We start from the raw sequence: 20,620 nt of genomic DNA, 5'->3' as shown, positions 1-20,620 counted from the left end.
TATATATATATATATATAAGCATAAAAAAATGGAAAAAAATCTCCTTTTTTAAACGATACATAGAAATTAATTCAGATTGGAACAATCATGTAAATCCTTAAACACAGAAGAACGAAAAGGTAATTATGAGAACGAGGATATCTTATAGCGTTTCTCGTTAGATTATTTCAAGGGTTAACGCGCACAATGCTCTCGAAACGGCAGCCGTATATGTACACAACGTTGCACCGGGAAACCGCACGGCGATTTGGTTCATTATCGCGACTGCTCGCGAGGCGAACTTAGACCGCGAGTTCCATAATTGCTCCCTGCGAAGTGTTACATCCGCGTGTGCGCGAAAACAAACCGAATTGAGTAAGGCGTTCGTGACCGGCGAAAGTTTGCATTAATGATATTACGCCCCATGTGCTCGTGTAAACAAGATTCTGTCGAGGTATATATAGGTGAATATATATAGGTGAGCATTTTCAAAAGGTGATCTTTCGCGGAATTAAACTGCACGATCAGATCAGATAAGACTCGGCGCCGCAAAAGGTAAAATTATACGCGGTAAAATAATATCACAACAGGCTCTTTTAGCTTAGTTGCAATAATAATAACAATAACAATAACCGATGGAAAAAAACATGAAAGGATAAAACAGGATATTACGTTAAAAATAATTACAACGCACGGCGTTATGTCATAATCATATTATATTGCTCGCGCAAAAAAAATTCATATCGCTAAAATGAAATATCGGATTTATTATATTTGCACTAGCAACAATCCAGATATTACTTAACAATCATTGTTAACGTCAAACATTATTCGAATGTGTTTCAGTTACTCATTATTTTGTAGATATATAAAAACACAAATATGGAAAGTTGTTTTTTTTCTCATTTAAACATTTAACAAAGTCGTGGCTTATTTCGAGCTTATAATTAGGCTTTAAATTAATACAATTAACATAACAATCTTCTTATTTTCTTCTGTCTTAACACATGTCGAATCTTATATGAATTGTTACCACTGATTTATAAATATTTCATTATATATGCTATCTAATTGATTCGTTAATTTAATAATGTATTTTTATACACTGAAGAAGGCTTTGCAAGCCGAAAACGTTTGTAATTTTATATTTGTAATTTTATATTATTTTATTATTAATTGTATTTAGATTATTATATAGTATTTACATTGTTATGTTAATTGTATTAATTTAAGTCAGTCTAATTATAAGCTTGAAATAAACCACTTTGTTAATTTGTTTTGAAAATATACAAGCATTTTCACTCTAATTTTCTCATTTAACTCAACTTTGTGTCACTAAAATTTTCTTATACATATATTTTATTTTATATTTTACGGGATATAGTTTTCTCTTTTCTTTCGGTTCACAAAATTAAATAGTATATAAATATTAGGTGTATATAAATATTAGTAAAAAGAAATCCATTATTTTTGTATGAAATTGAATGGATTTCTTTTTACTATACCTAATATTAATATGTAGGTTATACGACTCGGAAACCGGCTTTTTTTAATTTGATAAAATAAATAAAGGAAAAACCTTTATCTATTTAGCTGTATAAAATTTAGTTCATCGAGAAAAGTCCCATCTTCATATTTTCTTCTATATTTTCGAGCCTTATCTTCATATTATCTTCTATATTTTTAGTCGTTAATAATTCGGTAACTGTTTCAAAATGTTGATACAAGAATATTTTACATTTTTTCTGTTTATTTCAGTAGAAAATAAAGTGCGGTCAGCAGTAAATTTAGAACTTTCTGGGTTTACAGTGGTAAAACCATAACTCATGTATTACATTTGGCTCGAAATTTAAAATAAATCTATCTTGTATCCACCAAAATATAGCCTTAGGTCATTCTCACCAAGACACAGAAAGAATGTGGAATTTCAAAATAGTACTTCGAAGAATATAATTTCAATATTCTAAGTTTAAAATGCCAATTCAAATATTCAAATATTTTTCCGGAAAGAAGAAGAAACGAAGAATATGATTTTTTTGCCAATTATAAATATTCAATTTAAATATTTTACATATATAGGATATAATTGCATTAATCTTTGAATGCAAAACACAGAATTTTCTTTTGTATAAAATAATCACAAAAATAAAAGAAGACAACAAACGTATTGAAATTGCATTGATCGAGTGCAAAACTCATGAATTCTCTTTCGTAGATAATAGGTTCGCATTGTTTGAAATCCCCAAACACTTTTGCACTTAAACGAAGATAAATATATTCGGACGTTGAAGCGAGAGAAAGCAAAGATGCCGAGTGCAAAAAGTACAAACAACGCGATCAGATCTAAGAGTAATCACAAAAATAAAAGAAAAAAACAAATTTGAAATTCATAGCTTATCTATTCTCTTTTCTTCTTCCTTTCCTCGTTCTTTCCTCCTCTCTCGAATATTTTCCATCTACATTTTTTTTCTGTAAATCCGTTGTGCTTAATTTTTTCCTTCATTTTTTTCTTTCATTTTCGACAACTAAATCCAGACTTTTCTAATTATATAATAATGCAAAAAATAGTGTAAGAGCCAGCAACTGACCTCACGTTTGGACCCGAACGTTTGGATCTTGTACGCTCGGAGTCACGTTCACCGGTTCATCGTGCATCATACATATATATGTAAAATGCGACCCATAATATCGTCGCTTTGCGATAAAGGAAAAGAGACTCACCGAGCGGCGACGGCTCGTTCCGCGTGCCTGCTCGTCATCTTCGAAGAATCCTGGGCCGATCGTGCTGCGTGGGAAGACTCACGGCGGCGAGCAGATCACTCCATGCCAGGCACCCCGTGCGGTGGCGACGCGCACACCAGCCTTCGAAGCAGAAGACGTTTTCTCTGGAGCGGGCTTCGTTCTAGCGGGACGAAACGAAACGCACCCGCTGATCGCACGCGAATTCCGAGCGTCACGTCACGTCAGCGACGACTTTCGCTCGAACCGAACGATCGGAAGTTAGCCGCACGCCAAGTTCCGCGCGGAATTCAAATCGAAACTTCGCTCGCCTCGCGATATCGCGTTTCCCTTCTCGTCCTTCTCGTATACTAGAGACCTTATAACAGAATCTGACCATGAGCAGTTTTGTCAAAACGAGAATATGAAAGAAGGGATATATATATATATATATTGTCTCTTTTTATATTATCTCATTCTAACTTACTGAAGTTGACAAAAACGATAGTTTAATCAAAAGTTTGTCATCTTGTGGTTCAGACTCCTAGTGTTTTCCAGCAAGGACACAGTGAATCATTTCATCCTTGTTTAACGTTGACAAACAACAAAGTAACGATTCACTAGCTCAAGTTCAGTAGACTCAATAATTGAGTAAGCGCTCGCTGCTATTGATGTATTCTTCGAGGGCTAAAAGTCTAATTGGATGATCTAGAAAATGCAATACTCTTGCTAGAAAACTCCCACTGTTATAGAATCTTTGTTCCCGCACAATGGGCGTGTAGAAGGTAGATAAGTTATTTTTAATCTCTTAAGAGCTGAAAAAGATCTTTCCGCAGTGCAGAATGTTGTCAGGATTGTAAGCAGGAGTTTTATTTACATTTTTGTGTTCTGATATAATTTCTCTCACGGTTACATCTTTTTTCAAAAAATTAACGACATCTTTTAAATTAAATTATGGATCCCTATTTTCTTGACCTCCATTATATTATAAAACATCGATGTAGTTTTAATTTGCTCCTGTCAAAATCAATTTTATATATTGTAATAATGCGATCAATGTCACTTTCGTTTCATCGAAGCGCTACATTTGGGCACTAGTGAAATACCAATCGACGGTCGTAAAAGAGGCAACCGCCGATCGAGTTGTAAACACGTAACTTTTTATATATTTAGTCAACTTTCATTTTTATTAAAATAATGAATTATTTCAAAAAATAATTTATACATTCTTCGGATTTCCAAGTGTAGATTTCCATGTGTAGTTTCCAACATGGAAAAATTTCGAACGTGAAATATTATACTTCTTATCATCTACACTGTAGTCAACGCCCATGACAAGAATATACATACAAATAGCAGCGAGCGTTCACTCAACTGTTGAATCTGCTAAATGCGTCCATTCTCACGTAAGAAGAGTCCCAATTGTCCACATCGTCAATTATTTTCCAATATATCACTCAATTTAATATAAAATTGGATGGTATATTGGAAAATTTCTAAACACCAACTGAAATAAACAAATGTGTCCAATTGTTGTGCGCATGTGGAACCCTCTCTTCACATGTATTTCCTTTTTCTTCTTTTCTTCGAAAAAATAATGATTTTTCGCGATAAAATATTAATCAATTCGTTTGTTTTTTCCATCATATCTCAATTTAGATCAAAGAGATATCCGTACCAGCTCAATTCATCTTCTAATACATTAGATACGCGCGAGGGAAGGCGATATGGCGATTAAGAAAGTAATTACACTTTGATCAAATTACTTGCTTTCGATTATATTCTTAAAAGATCGAGTCAATTAAACGAAGACTTCGCGCGAAGACTTTGATTTACTCAATACGTTACATATGCGAAGGTAGGCGTTTGCAATTACGTTCCCTCCATCTGTCGCGTCCAAACGACCATAATTGCACGCACATGTTCGTTAATCTTTACTGGCTCGGAGTAATTAATAATTAATCATTCGAATTTGTGGGCATAATTAGCTGGAATTTAATCGACTATACGGATAAACTGATTCGTTACGTGAGACATCAAAGTAACTAATAATATCAAATATTATTCAACCGTAAATACTTTCGGAAAAATATGAAAATGAATATCATTAAATATGCAACCAAACAGATTTCCACGTAAATAAAACATTTATCGCACGAATCCGATGAAGAAAAAGAGTTATCGACGTTCTGTAACGTGCTTTTCAATTTTGCTGTATTCAATAAAAGGTATTCTTTCTAATAGTTGTAATAAGTAATTATAACATCTTTATACGGCTTTACAAGAAAAATTTTATCGACATGTAGCCAGCAAATGAATTGACAACGACAATACATCAAAAATAATTGCTTTTCCCATCATACATAATAATAATCTCTTTAATAAACTTTATATATTTTTCCCATTGAAAGAAATACTAAATTTTAATAAATATTTGTTAGATAATTCTAAATAAATATTAACTAAATGTAAACATATATTTATAATTTTAAAAAAAGCTTTTTTCAAATTGCAGAAAGAAAACTAAAATTATTTTCTTTTCGGAAAAAAAATATGATAGGTTTTACGAATACACACATCAATTTTTCTATTTTTGGAAAAGGAATTGAAAAAATCCGCGGAAAAATTGGAAAAAAACGGTTTTCTTCTAGAATTTTAAAACCATACATTTATTTATGTAATTGCAATTAGAATTTATTTGATACAAGAATTATTAATTTGATTAACTATTTTTGGTTGAGCAAATATTTATTACTATAAGTAAATGTTTATTTAGTACTATTCAAAGAAACATGTAGTAAGATTTAGTAAATTTTCTTTTCAGTGCATTGGCCGCATTCAGCAGAATGTTTATTTTGTAACTGTTGGAAGTTTTCTTCGCACTCATTGAATTGTACTTTTAGATCTAAAAGAACAGTTCTATTATCTCAGCGCAGAAAACTTCCAGTAGTTACAAAATAAACATTCTGCTGAATGCGGCCATTTACTTTCTATTGACGAATGTCCTCATCGTAGATAAAATCCAATTTATAGTATTTAAAGATATCGAAAATCTTAGCAACTGAATATTAATTATAATATAATATAAAAGATATATAAAGATATATAAAGATATATATGGATTTAAATTATTACATTCTTTAACTTCCCACTTGACTTGAATAACCATTCGTCAATTTTGATGTCAAAATATCATCAGTATTTGCAAGCATAGGGAACAGACAAAAATTATCAAATAATTCTCGTTTTATCTCGTAATGCAATTCAGAAATTGTTACAACATGCCTTCGAAATAGCAAGCGAACGTCCTACCTGATCACGTCGTGTAAACGGAAGCCGGGAACGGATGATTTTTTGTCTTATCTCGAACAACGTAGAACGACAACCTGATGACGACGTAAAGCGAGGCGAGCGAGAAAGGAAAGGGGACGGCGTGCTCTTTCCTTGAACTCTCGGATACGAATTCCGCACGCGACTGGCACTGATCGCGAGTAGGAGAGGATCGCCGGCAGGAAAAATGATCACGAACTCGCGCGCGCGCACGTTCAATTTGCATGCAGACGATGTGCGTACCGGCAACTTCACGCGATAGCGGAGTACATATACCGGACGGACGCAGCGGTAACTTCAAGGCGATGCGTGTTTTTAAATGACTGGAGATGAGAGACACACACACACGCGCGCGCGCGCACACGCACGTCTACCTCTCACGATCTCTTTTTTTTGATGTCGTAATACGATGATAATAGGATGAGACGGAAGGACACGCGTCTTAGGGGAGATACACACTTTCGACTCTTGTTCCACGCCACGCGATTTGTCACCGCGAGCCAAGTGCGCGCCCGGGACAGCGAGGTATGCGTCGTATGCGTGCGCGCGCCTGTCGCGTGTCACACAGCCGGTCCTTACCAAGGATGCACCAGCAACGACGTTAATTCCCGGAGCGACTCCGACGAAGGAGCGATCGCGAACGTGTACGCTACTCCAAGCCCCGCTCGGGCGACCGACCGACCGAACGAACGACCGACCGACCAACCCGACCGTACCCGTGAAAGGCGACTGCGACTTCACTCACTCCAACTACTCGTCTACTCCAAGCTCCAAGCGCCGTAACCATCGCAAGAGTGGGGGGGAGCTCCGTTTCGCTCGCGCTCGCCAATAACGCGCAGGCGCGGGCACTCCTTCCCCTCCCGCCCCACCAATTTTAACAGCTATCGTGCGGCGTGCCCGGCGAGAGCAGCTCGTAAAATTGGCGGGGACGGAACCGCGGCAACTTTACGCGTTACTTGCCAGACGACGCCACCGTACGGACATGCTTAAGCTTGCAATGCTTGCATGGTCAGGGCTGTCGCCTGTCGTCACGTCGGCAACGAAATACATATATGAATATATATCGAAGCGTATCTATTTTCGATATCCAGCAATACCTGAAGCCATTAAGAGCGACCGAGTGGAATCGTAGCTTATTTATAAAATCGATGTATATACAAAAGGATGATGCCCACATCATCTCTAGTTTTTTTTATTTTGAGATAGGTATATAAATACCTATGATAAACATGCAATTTTTTTTCTTTGATATAAATTCTTCATGTATATTCTTCCAATATTTCTTTTTTATAATTCAAATTGCTTATGAAAATAAAATTAGTTTCTTTTCTAAAAGAATAAGATACGTACGTTCTAAATTAATATCTTGTATAAATTATTGCAGTAATTTACGATTTGCAGAGAGAGTTTAATACAATTTATGACCAACAAACGTTCTACATTAGAAGCATTGAACTGCTCATGGAAATAAAATTATAGTTCATTCTCTCTTAAAAAATAAAATACATAGCTCCTAAATCAAAATCTTATATATAGTGTCGCAATAATTTTATTTACAAGCAATTTAATAAAATTTATACGACCAACAAACATCTTATATTAAAAATTTTTATGAAAGTAAAATTAAATTTACTTCTTTTAAGTAATAAAATATGTACTTTCTCCTAATTCATCATTTTATACAAAGCAATAGTTCATAACACAGTTTAACTTTGTCTGATAAATGTTTTACATATGGTACAAATTTATGATATGCATGCAAAGTTTAATAAAATTTATCTTTATTATGTATGAAAATGAACGTTTTACATATGGTGCGAAACTGTGTAGGTACAATAAAAATTAAGCTAAATCGTAGAAACAACGAAGTGACAAACATTAAAATTAGAAAGAAAAAAATGAACGGAAATAAAAAATAGGCACGTTTTCATATGTGCAAATCATCAATAAATCATCGGATGTATCGAATCGTTTCTGTATCTATTTTTCAAATTATTTTACAAGAAACGAAGTCAGTCTTCGCTTATTAGCTCGCAAGATAAAAAAAATTTGTAACAGAACTAAACATTCCACAATCTGGTTTTTGAGATGAAAAGCTCATTTAATTTTAGCAGCTCACAGAACTTAATATTCACAAACTCAATTTCATCCATATGTTACACGAGTTTTCTGTATGTAATTAAAACTGTTATGTACAATCGAGTCATATGGTTAAACTTTCAAACTCTGGAATCGTTGCTATTATTATCGAAACCTTATAATAATCTTCGTGATTCTGACAGGAGGAAAGCGCAAGAAACTTGTGAACCGTGATGAACGCGCGAGACGATTTAATATTTAACTAGCAAATTGAAATTTTATTATATATTTTATATGAATTTGGCCAAATGGAGTTTGAATGAAGTTACTTTAAGTCAAAAATTACACTGAAGTTTGCCATTTTTCTTTTCTTATTATAATTCAACAATAAGGAACTATTGATTAGTTGTTCATAATCTGCGGAATTTTATCAACATAAACGTATATATGAAGTTTAATAGCATATTAAATTCATATGAAACAATGAATTGGATTTATTGTGTTGTACGAGATTGTGAAATGAGAGTTATTTGAAAGCAAATTAACAAAGCCTGTCTCTTAGAAGTACATGACGCGATTCAAAACCGAAAATGAGACAACGATGACGGTTTGGTAAAATAATCGTTCACAGTTGTAAATAATCAAACATGGTAATTAAACAGATTTTCATATGTTCTCTGATGTTTTCACAATGTTCAAAAGTTGCAAACTACCAAAGACTTCCGTCATCTCGAGCCATGCTATAACGCATCGCTCGTAACACACTAAAATTTCCTACACTCGGCCTAGAATCCATTCTCTCTCCCTGTCTTGTCCGTTTGTCAATTGTCAATGAACATTTGTCTTTCTTTAACTCTTATTTTTTTATCTATATTAAATTATATCTCAATATACTGTTTTATTTATATATCTATATATATATATCTATGTATATATCACGCCAGTCTCGCCATCGATTTAGTAATCTAGGTACACTTTGTTAACAAGCACTGGACCAACTCTTTCCTCCTCCCGTTTGTCCACGAATCTTAAAATATTCAATGTCAATTATCGCTAAATTATGCTGGCTTCTGCGAACCCTTCTTGCCAATAAGTGATTTGTGGATATGTGGAATAACACCTGCAATCAAACAACAATATACATAAATTTCTTTCTCAAAGGAAGTATGTCAGTAGTATGAAACAGATGGTTGAAAATATAGATTGTAATAAAGAATCCTAAGGGGGAAGGTAGAAGAGTATATAAAGTTAGAAGAGAATAGGAATTAATTAAGACATTCGAAGTAAGGAATGAGTAGTTTTAGAGAAAAGATTATGTAATTAGATGCAAATAGAAGTGCAGAAGAATATGTGAGGCTATAAAGCCTCTCATTTCTTGTAAAACAAGTTCCCTTCTGTTTGTTGAAGTGAATAAAATATTCTATTGTATTTATAAATTTTCTTCTCGTTTTTTCACTGGTATAAATAAAAGTCATAAAAAAAATTAGCAATAAACTACATATGTACAGAAACTTTGAACATTACTACATACAAAATGTTATCCCATAAAGTTGATAATGTTCGAAATTATAAATAATTAAGAATAATTAAATTACGTTAATAATTATAGTTAAACATATAAGCTATATAAAAATTATGAAAAGACACGTACCTCCTCCTGCAATAGTTGCCTTAATGAGACTATCTAATTCTTCGTCACCACGAATAGCGAGTTGCAAATGTCTAGGTGTAATACGTTTAACTTTCAGATCCTTTGATGCATTTCCCGCCAACTCCAATACCTGAGAGCAAACAGAAATTGTAACTGTTTAATGTTAAACCATTCTATAGAAAATAAAATATATTGATAATAGCCATACAAACAATGAAAATAACAAGCCATAAAAATGATTGTCAGTCAAAGTGAATTACTCTCTCGCGTGTACATGGCAATTTTAATTTCAATAAATATATTGCCTTCAATATTAAATATTTAATTAATTTAAAATAAATTCAACTCAAAAATAAAAGCGGGAAAGAGTCATGTTTTTTAGAGACTGCGACGCCACCACACTTGTGATGCCGCGTTTGTAACACGGTTTTCTGCCTATATTTTAATTCTCTCTCTCTCTCTCTCTCTCTCTCTCTCTCTCTCTCTCTCTCTCTCTCTTCTGTATACAATGTCCACTCTTTCTTTGTCTCCTTCTTCTTTCTTTGTCCCCTTCCTGAATTTACGTCAGCATAAACATTATTGCACATTAATTATTTAATTACATTGCATAAAATATAAACAGTTCAATAATTAGATATTAAATAATGTAACTGCGTCTTAAGTCTAATTTTAACTAAATTTACATCAAATTACACTGTTTCCAACTATATTCAAACTGTAATTAACGATTAGATAAAACGTTTTAAGATATTTCTAACGTTTTTGCAAACGCAATGTGTTAATGATAAAAACAATAATACAATTAAATGCATAAATATTTTTCTCACAAATAATCCTGCTTTTCACCGTTATCATTTATAATTATTTATTGTTCGCTTCCTATCTCCTATCTTCTCTTTTGTCGGTTTAAACCGATTTAATTCTTATCTGTATCGATATCTCCTTTCGTTTAAATTTTCAATTGTCAAATTATCAGTTGTCATACGAAATCCTCGATCTTATGAGATTTCTCGGAACTGAATGGAGTCTCGATTTCGGTCTTGGTTACAATATCAGTTACAATCTCTCGCATTCTCTCTCTCTCTCTCTCTCTCTCTCTCTCTCTCTCTCTCTCTCTCTCATACACACGCGCGCGCGCGCGCGCGAACACACACACACACACACACACATACACACACACACATATATTCACTTACCTCGGCCGTAAGGTATTCCAAAATGGCCGCGCTGTAGACTGCCGCAGTAGCGCCTACCCGACCATGACTCGTGGTTCTGTTTTTCAAATGCCTGTGAATTCTGCCTACGGGGAACTGTAATAAGAGACGGTGGTATTAGCCCGCGCTTTTCTCATCCCGGGAAAGCGATTTGACGAGAGCGATAATAGTACCTGCAGCCCCTCGTCACCTCGACACCCAGTATATGTTTCTTACATGTGAGAGCTTGACGTCACTATTACGCGCAGAAATGTATGTAATACGTGTATAGTGATATAAAAAGCTCGGTCTCGAAGTTAGACTTTAGGTTCAGAGCGAAAAGGGAACGACTGTTCGACTATCACGTAGTTATATGGTAAACTTCGTAAACATCATTACCAGCATCCTATTTTCCAGACGCTGTCAATAATATATATACATAAAGTATACTCGACGTCTAATAAGACCGAACAACTTTTGCATTATATCTAAATTAGATGATTAAGGCGCAAAATTTTATTTTGTTGCTTACATTTACGATTGGAAACGATATCCCGAATACGAAAATATTCCGAAGAAATAATTAAAAAATTAACTGAATTTGAAGTTATATTTTTAATTTTATACCTGTAGACATTATATTTTTAAATTTGGATCTTTAAACTTATTTATGTTGAAATGTTTATTAAATGTTAATATTGCCCAAATCTTACAGGAATATTCGAAAAAAATAACGATAGGCAAGACACGAAAAAAAAAACATGTAAATATGAAATAAGTTTTTCCGTAAAATATAAAATAAGTAAAATAACAATGGAATAAGTAAAGCAAATAATGTAATAAATATATCGTTTGTCGCTGACAAACACTAAATGTGATAAAAACATTCCGTAAAAAGACTCAATAATGGTCTCATTATTAAGTAAAACATTCTAGATAAGAGCAATTTCAAATATTTGTAAACTAGAAGATGAAAATAACACAAAAAAACTTATATAAATCTCAACAATTTCGTATTTAAAATAAACTTTCAAATTTTCTGCTCGGAAGATTTGCATCAAGACGCGAATATGAACAATTTGCGATATAAATCGTATTTAAAGCTATGTTCAAGGTTGAATAATTATTTTATACGTAATTAACGAATAATTAGTAACGAATTAAAATTACTTAAATAAAACTACATTTGATCTGAACAATGTTCTCGATGGATTCACTGCATTTAAGAAACGGTTCCCCTATGAATGCAGAAAGTGTTTATTTAGGGCTGCACAAAAGAAATTTAATAAAAGAAAATTATAATAAAATTATAATAAAAAAAAAATAATAAATAAGTCGAAATATTAAAAATTTAAATCACTTAAATCCTCAGAAATATAGCAGAAATATACCCTAAAATCCAGAATTATTTGTTAAAAATTCTTATTATTGCTTAAAGATTAATGCCTGTTCAATTTACTCTTCATTTTTTTCAATTTTTAAAATTCGAAAAAAAAATAAAAATAAATTAAATTGAGATTAAAGTTACTCTACGTTGGTAGGAATGAACATGTATTTTACGATCAACAATATTTCATTTTATGTAGCATTTTGCGACATGCACCGATACGAGATACGAGAATAGAAATCAATAATTCAGTCACCTGACACCACAATTTAATCACCAAATGTTGACATATCAATGATATCGACTTAAATCAATAATTGCGAGATTCTTGAAACTTCCTTGCGCTAGGGCACCTGTATCTTAATTCGCCACTGAGGACGCGTCTAGTGACTTCTGCCGGAACTTTTGCGTCAGTATCGGTCGAACGTTTTCTGGACGGATCAACTCGCGTCTACTATCCATTCATATGACATCCGGTCGTTGTCGGTCACGGCGTCGGTAGCCTCTCTCAGCTCTCGGTCGAGGCGGAATATCGAGCGATAAGCGACAGCATGGATTTCCGCGTAACGTTCCATAACACAACGCAACCGAAATGAACCTCGGTCGTTCCATCCGTCCTCTTCCGCGAGGATCGTCGCCCCGGGAAGTCGTGTCTGCTCGTCGCGGAACGTCCCGGGCACATTCCGCCTCGTCATTTCAACATTCCGCGTCGTTCTCCCCCAAGAGGGAAAAAGAGAGGGAGAAAGGAAAATTCCTGCTCATCTCTCGGCTCTGTTCGCGGAACCGCGCGAATATCAGACCTCGTCCTGTTCTCACGCAACGAATATCGAGCGGTACGATTTGGCTCGCTCTTTCTCTCTCCATCTCTATCCCTTTCGCCCTGCCGCTCCTCTCTCTTTCTCTCTCTCTCTCTCGCTCTCTGATTTTTGGCAGTTTCATCATCCGACGCCTCGAGACGCGTTTGAGAACCTCTCTCTAGCTAGAGCTATCCATCTCGTCTGATGCTCTCTAAAATTCTCTCATTCTCTCATTCGAAGATTCTCCGTGCCGTGTAAGTGGCTAGTTTTCACTCTCCCTCTCCCTCACTCACTCACTCGCTCATTCACTCACTCACTCACTCACTCACTCACTCACTCACTCACTCTCTCTCTCTCTTTCTCTCTCTCTCTCTCTATCTCTCTCTCTCTCTCTCTCTCTCTCTCTTCCCTCTCCTGTCTCAAACGCGGTCGATATTGTTGCACAATAATTTTGTCACCACTGATACCGGGTTCACAATCGACATGTCGAAATGTTCCGTTCCCACAAAAATTCTAACTCATAAGAATGAGAATTTGTATGATGTACAGTAAGTTTGTCAGAAAAAAGTCTAAATTCGAACCATACTCCAAGTGGAAACACAAGCTGTATCTCACGCTCATTTATTACAAACCGCGACTTCAAAGTTTAATCGTCAGCTAAAAGTTTTATCGGATCATGCTGCACGAGTGACACACATTTTTGTTATAATCTTTTGTATTTAATCGGCTAAGATTATTTAATAGCAGAATAATGGCTATAACTTTTTATCTTTCCCAAGACGCGTCGAGAATTTTCACAAAGAGCACCGTTCGACGAGAATTGTAAATAACCGGAAATATCTGGGCTATCGAGACTTGTTGAATATGCTTAATTTTTGCACGATTTCTGGTATGTACTCCAAAGTACGAAGAAAGTATAATTAATTCCTGCTGGCGGAAAGTTGTTTCCGAGTATCGTCTCGCGGAAAAGTGGCTCTAATCTTTCTTTTTAAGAATGTGTGGTATATCGAAGTAATCTTATTTGCCAAATGTTATTGGCGACGAAATTATCGAGCAGGAATATCGATTTGTAATTTCCTAGGAGCCCATTTCCTCACTTGCATTAATATTAAAGCCCAGTTCATCGTCAATGTAAGATTAACTTTAATCTCTATTTAGATTACTCTTTTCTAATAATTAGAATTAGAAAAAAATAAGTTAAACCAAAATTAAATTTAATCTAAATCTATTCGCGTTGATAAAATCTCCAAAAATTTTTGCACATAAAATAAGATAAATATATATTCGGGCATTAAAGAGAAAGAGAGCGAAAATGCTTAGTGCAAAAAAATGCAAGCAACGCGAACAGATATCTGTTCGTAGAAATGAGCATAAAAATTACAAAAAGGTGAAAATTAAGTAAAATTAAAATTAAGTAAAATTAAAATTAATAATAAATCGTTTATTGAAGATTAAAATTAATATATATTGGTAGAAATGAGTATAAAAATTAGAAAAAGGAAAAAACAAGTTAAATCGAGATTATAAATGACATCGATAAAAACTGATCTAAATCAGCTAAATGTAAGCATATGCGATGCTTGTAAACAAAGAAGATTCGATCGTATTCAACACGACAAAGATTTTGCTCATCGATGTGATACTTTGAACAGGCATTTTTAGTTAACATTTAAACGAGCGTGATTACAATTGAGAATTTTAATCACAATTGTGGAAACGCATGTCGATTAATATATCAAAAAATCGACTAGAACTTTCAATAAACAGCGATAACTAACACCAATTCACTTAATCGCGGTCATGAATTTTTTATTTTTTTATTTTTTTCGAGAGGACGTAACTTTCTGTAAATCTCTAATTTTGTTAAAACGTATTATATTTAAATTAAACAAAAATAAGAGAACAGTTTTTGTTTGAACAAAATATTTTTATTCAAAAAGCACCGCTGCTTTCATTTTAATTCATCTGATGATGAAAATAAGATACTTTTAATGTTTAATTATCAAATTACTTAATGCAGATGGTTTGCAATAATAACAAACCGAACCAAATACGATGTGAATTTAAACTCAATAAACAGATCATGATTCATTTCGAAAAAAAAATAAATAAATAATAAATAATGTCATCACTCGCTACGTTTATTTCCGTCCTATATTACGTAATTTCAGTTTTATTCAACGAAATTTTGTTGCATCACGGGGGTGCATTGACACTTGATACCCACGACGCTCGTTGAATATTTCATCCTTATTCATCAAATGTTAAGCAAAGATAATCGCTCGTCGAGCATTGTGAGAGTCAAATAGAACACACCCTGATCGTCAAATTGCATCAACGAAAATTGCATTCCGCATCAAATGGGCAACATTCCTCGCATGATTATGGAGAAATGAATGAAATGTACCGGGATGATATTTTCAAAACGTGCTCTTTATTAGTTGGTAGTAAATAATAACCCAGTATAAACGACAAACGATCGATTGAAATATCCGACAATTAGAAAGCAACATCACCCACGCAACGATGTATCGCGATCGAGGAAAGATGAAGATCGGTATTTATAATCAATTTTTATATTTAAGACTGTGTCTTAAGTACAGTCTTGAGATACAAGCCAATCACAGAGCAGTGTATCTGAAGGCTGTATTTAAAAAGTTGTCTATATGGGAATAATATGAGGTGTTTTCCATTTGATGACAAGTCTCGACACAACGTTGTTCTCTCTTTGAATGTTAAGGATAGCTTGTGTCGACTTGTGTTATCAAATGGAAAGCACCCATGGTGTAATAAACTATATATAAGAAATATGCATAGGAAATCGACCAATCGCAGTCAAACGTGAGAATGATCTGTGATTGGTCAACGTCTAACAGCTGACGGTTTACTACACAATATTACTTCCATTGTAGATGGAACCATAAAGAGTTTGTCTACAATAGATCTGTTCGCGCTGCTTGTACCTTTTGCTCTTGTACTCTGCATCCCGCGCTTTTTCTCTCTTCATTGCCTCACATATATTTATCTCCTTTTAGTGGAAAAATTTTGGGGAATTTCAAGCAACATGAACAAACTTATGATGTAAATTATAACAGTAAGAAATCGAATAATCACAATAAAAAATTAGAATCGACTATAATTGGTCAATTTCTTAAAGTTTCTTTAATGCTACACAATATTCCTCCCATTGTAGACAGCCAATAATAAGATCATCTTAAACATAAGTGAAAATTGGCGATTCAAATTCGCAATTCTCGCGCCTCCTCGATCGGCCGTCCGATGCGGAACCATACGATTCCTGTCCCGTCGACGCGACGGGGAGCTTAAGTCGGCGAATAAACGCGACGGCACGCACGATCGATGGACAACCGCGCGGTCGCAACGAACATAAATACGATAAAAACAAGCTCAGCCGCGCGAGTATCGATGACAATCGTCGGTCGTGTCGGTCGCGAGACGATCGCTCAGGGACGGACGAGGAAACAACAAATAGCGAACGGAACTACGCTTTCGGCTTGTGTCAGTTGGAACGTTCGGACTCGTCCGTATCAGTCTGCAAAGTTGGGAGTTTGCACGACCGCCGATTCGCGGCAAAAATTTATTCTCGATTTACAGCGGGTCGCCGGGCTCGCCGCGAAGCTAAATAATCCCGCCGAAATGATCCCGGGCAGTGAGAAAGAGAAAGGAAGGGACGATCCGGAATGCGAGGAAGCCGGTCGGTCACGTTTGAAAATTATCAGCGTACGACTCGCAACGAAATTCGAAAAATAAACCGTTCCAGGGACGTTTCTCGAAGATTTGGCGTGGCGTGGGTAGAGCGAGGTACGCGATATCGCGACGCGTCCGTAACGACGTGTCCAGGCACGCGATGTGCCATGGAAAACCGCTTCGCTGGCTGCGGTCTCGAGAGTCGGCCGGACTTTTCGCGCCACAACCATGATGATTTAACCTGCAAAGCCGCGAGAGCGCACGAGATGGAGAATGCGAGGAGGTCCAGAGAGATGCCATCGGGGAAAATACGCGTTATTGTCCGGGAAAATCGATCCTTCGTCGACGTATGTTAGCCGCGTCGAAACATCTCACACGACTCACCTGAAGGCCGGCCCTAGCCGAACGCGAGACCGCCTTCGCCTTTGCCTTGCCAGAGTCCTTGCCCGCCTTACCGCCAGCCTGTTCAGACACGAAAATCACAGGTTAATTCGCAAGATCCAGCCGCGAAACTCCGCCAGTCGATGGAGGAGGGTCCGCGGCGTGCGGGGACGCCGACAGTAGGCACGGATGGCCGTCGTACGCGTCAAAAACTCGCGGATACTCACCATTGCGCGACGTGGATATTCGACACTTCACACAGCACGAAAGACTTACGAGCAGCCACGAACGACGCCGTCTAAACGCGACGAGCCCGCCAAATGCGCTTGGCGCTGCGGGCGCGTCCCGCGGTCGTGCCACGTGACCGGCCGTCAACCAATAGAGGCGAAGCCTCTGCGGAGGTGCGAGACGCCGCCTGGCGGCCAACTCATCGAGTTATTGGTCGAGGCGATAAACGATTCTCGGCTCTCGGCCCGTGCCGTGCGCATCACGCGCACCACGCGTATGCGCCAACGATTCTTGCTCGCCTCCTCGCCTGTCCCGTGTATATATAACTATGTATATGTTATAATACGTCACGTCGCGTCGTCGTTTCAACGATAGGTCGTATGAATAAAAATGAAGTAAACAGAGACATAAAAACGATACGTTGTAACGCACTTGCGCGTGTCACGCTATCTAGAGATCAAATATTCTAATCGTGCTTAACTGACGACAATTCTATATTATTTTAAATACATTGCAATGAGATATATTGTAACGATCAGTATTATGTTTGCTATGTTTGCTACGTTGCTGAACATATGGCATACGAAATACGTTAGAATTGATTTCCTTTTCCTTCCGTATATCAGTCATCGTGTTTTTCTTTCATTCTTTACGATATACAAAACAATTTCTTTTACAATACCAAGCGAAACAAATCATTGTAACATCAAAATTAATGTCATTATTAAAATTTATTTTTCAGTTATGTTTCATTATAACGTCATTTCGGCATGATTTGTTTTGCTTGGGATATGTTTTTGATTTTTATGCATATGTAGAAAAAATAATAAAAACAGAGCACGAAATAATGTATACATTATTGCATGTATAAATTATTGATTATAAATTCACAATTGTGCATCAGATGGAATTACATCGTAAACAAACTGCCGCGTTCTTCACAGTTACAGTCAATAATATAATATCGCATAACAATATTGTATTTTCTCAACAACAATATTTCGATCCTGCATTCTCGCGGTACGATATGTTTGCCAAATGTTATCGCTGAAATATATGTCAATAATATAAAATCATTGTATAACAATATATATATGTTAATTTACAACTATATTATTATATTGTTAATTAAAGATAGATCTTAATTTACATTTCGGAAGAATTACGTTTAATAAATATAAAAATGTAAAATAATAAATATCTGTTGTAAAATATTCTGTAATAATTAATATTAAATTAGAAGTTAAACGGATGTGACCTTATAAACAACACAGGAAAAGGAAACATAATATATGAGCTCAATTTATGAGCTCAAGAAAATGGCAGTGAGAGAGAGAGAGAGAGAGAGAGAGAGAGAGAGAGAGAGAGAGAGAGATGTGTATTACATGACATCACAAAACTCGAATAGTATTACTTCTCTTTATTGACGAAAAAAGGCAGTGATTTCATTACAAAAAGTCACATATAGAAAAATCGTGCACTACAAGGCTGCAAAAATTATACTATAAGAAGCACGAACGAGTCGGCCATTTTCATGTCGAATCCTCTATGATAATATAGCACCGGCAATATCCTTTCTCGGAGGAAGAATTTCCATGTTTTATCTAAGTCTTTACGTGGCTGATTGTCGGACGGCGAAGCGAACGTTTCGCGGATTTTCTATGGAGTGATTATGAAATGGCAAATAATGATGTAAATATCCACCCCTGTGACGCTATTCAAACATTTCGGAATCTGCGCGTTCGTCGATAAAATATCCTGCTGCGTTTATTTTTAGCCTCGCGATTGGACATATTACACGAACGAATCTGCCTCTCCCTTCGAGCTACGGATGACGCATTCCTTCTATCCGCAGCCCGAGCAAGTTTTCATTTATATGTTCATAATTGAAATACGCTTTTGTATGTTATCCAAATTCAAATCATCCGAATGATGCTCGTAATAGAAATTACTTTCGTAATTGTTTCCCATAAATTCCTCTGTTTGCTTCCGAACGGAAATTTTCTACGTTTACTCGTGAATCATTCAGTTGACGCTTAAATTCGAATTAATTGCATCATGTGATTCCAAGTATCGAAGAGGATCGACGAGCGAGAGCGTTCGATTACGCGGAAATTCGAATTTCTCCCTGTCGGATCGGACCGTGATCGGCTCGTGATCGCGAATTCCGTTGTTTCGAGCGATGATAATTACGCCTGTATTATTGAGGCGTCGAGTTGTCTGATGTCGGTTAATTGTCGGTTGGCAGGCCTCGGGTGCCGTATCAGCATCGACGACGATGCCTCTCTCATCCGCGCGGTATCGACTCGTCGATGCGCGCGGGACCTGCGCGCTGGCGCTTCCATGCGCGCGCGCGCGTTGGCGAGGATTTTTCCCGCCATTTTTCCCCAGCCGCCGTCTCTCATCCAGTCTCTCGCCGACTCTCGCCGTTCCTCTGCCCTACCCTACCCTGCGCGTCACCTGCGTCCTTCGCGTCTTCCCCGATTATTCCCGAATCCCGCTCGCCGTCCGCTATTGTGCTCGCCTCGCCTCGCGTCCCATCCCGCATCGCTCGCGCTAATGTTGTCCTTCTTATGCTGACTTTTCTGGACTTTGCAAGCAACAATACGTTGCAGCAGCAAGATGTCATGCGATTCAAATTTTCAAAAACTAATTGAAAGTATATCTTTCATAAAAAATTTTTTGATAATAATAGCTTAAATAATAATTTTGCTGTCACAACGGTGCGACAAAGTCACAGACTCCGGCTCGAATTCTCTAGTATTGCTCCTGGTTTGCCTCCGCTAGCTCGTCACATTTTTCTTCTATGTCGTCCTGAAATTGTCATTATTATCATTATTGACATTACAATTGAGAAAATTATTTAATATTAATTGAATGTTTTCGTCAAATATAAAATGGGCTTGATGTCTTCAAACATTTCTTTAGGCATCTTTTATATCATACGGAGAAAAATGTCTTGATTAAGCTAATAAAAGGATTTAATAAGAATAACATTTTGATGAATCCAACATTGAATTTCTAGTTCTTTTCAAGTCTTACTCAGATAGCACAGAATATTTATAATAAATATTCATAAATATTTATATTCATAAATATTATATAAATATTTTATACATACTTCATATAAGCTTTATTCGAAAACATTATTGAAATATAGACTACGTA

General features: G+C 36.1%; 3 protein-coding genes across 3 annotated transcripts in view; all 3 read right to left on the bottom strand.

Moving 5' to 3' along the window:
* The window catches only part of LOC108687571 (cadherin-87A-like), a 279,899-nt gene extending 273,505 nt beyond the window's left edge, over positions 1-6,394 (bottom strand). Inside the window, exons 1-2 of the mRNA XM_018193424.1 lie at positions 6,011-6,394; positions 2,702-2,842 (exon numbers count right to left, since the gene is read on the bottom strand). Of these exons, the coding sequence (XP_018048913.1) occupies positions 2,702-2,739 (38 nt within the window). The 5' untranslated portion in view covers positions 2,740-2,842; positions 6,011-6,394. The remainder of the gene's footprint in view (positions 1-2,701; positions 2,843-6,010) is intronic.
* Positions 6,395-7,847: 1,453 nt separating this feature from the next.
* Positions 7,848-17,648, bottom strand: LOC108687573 (histone H2A.V). The gene is made up of 5 exons (XM_018193426.1): positions 17,452-17,648; positions 17,228-17,305; positions 10,955-11,068; positions 9,759-9,888; positions 7,848-9,227 (listed from the first exon to the last, which is right to left on the bottom strand). Exons 1-5 carry the CDS (start codon positions 17,452-17,454, stop codon positions 9,166-9,168), a joined length of 387 nt encoding a protein of 128 aa, XP_018048915.1. The 5' UTR covers positions 17,455-17,648; the 3' UTR covers positions 7,848-9,165.
* A 1,209-nt stretch (positions 17,649-18,857) lies between these two features.
* Positions 18,858-20,620, bottom strand: part of LOC108687572 (SPARC) — a 19,735-nt gene continuing 17,972 nt past the window's right edge. The window contains exon 6 of the mRNA XM_018193425.1: positions 18,858-20,266. Coding sequence (XP_018048914.1) covers positions 20,210-20,266 — 57 coding nt within the window. The 3' untranslated portion in view covers positions 18,858-20,209. The remainder of the gene's footprint in view (positions 20,267-20,620) is intronic.

This window comes from Atta colombica, unplaced genomic scaffold (assembly GCF_001594045.1).
Source record: "Atta colombica isolate Treedump-2 unplaced genomic scaffold, Acol1.0 scaffold208, whole genome shotgun sequence".
Classification (NCBI taxonomy): domain Eukaryota; kingdom Metazoa; phylum Arthropoda; class Insecta; order Hymenoptera; family Formicidae; genus Atta; species Atta colombica.
Note: the sequence above shows the minus strand (reverse complement) of the source record. Positions and strands in the feature narration are given on the sequence as shown.

Excerpts from the sequence above, each read along its gene's own strand:
- LOC108687573 (XM_018193426.1), bottom strand. Across the intron at positions 11,069-17,227 it reads CGGCTAGGGCCGGCCTTCAG|TTCCCCGTAGGCAGAATTCA; the intron begins GTGAGTCGTGTG and ends CTCTTATTACAG. Across the intron at positions 9,889-10,954 it reads TGGAATACCTTACGGCCGAG|GTATTGGAGTTGGCGGGAAA; the intron begins GTAAGTGAATAT and ends GTTTGCTCTCAG.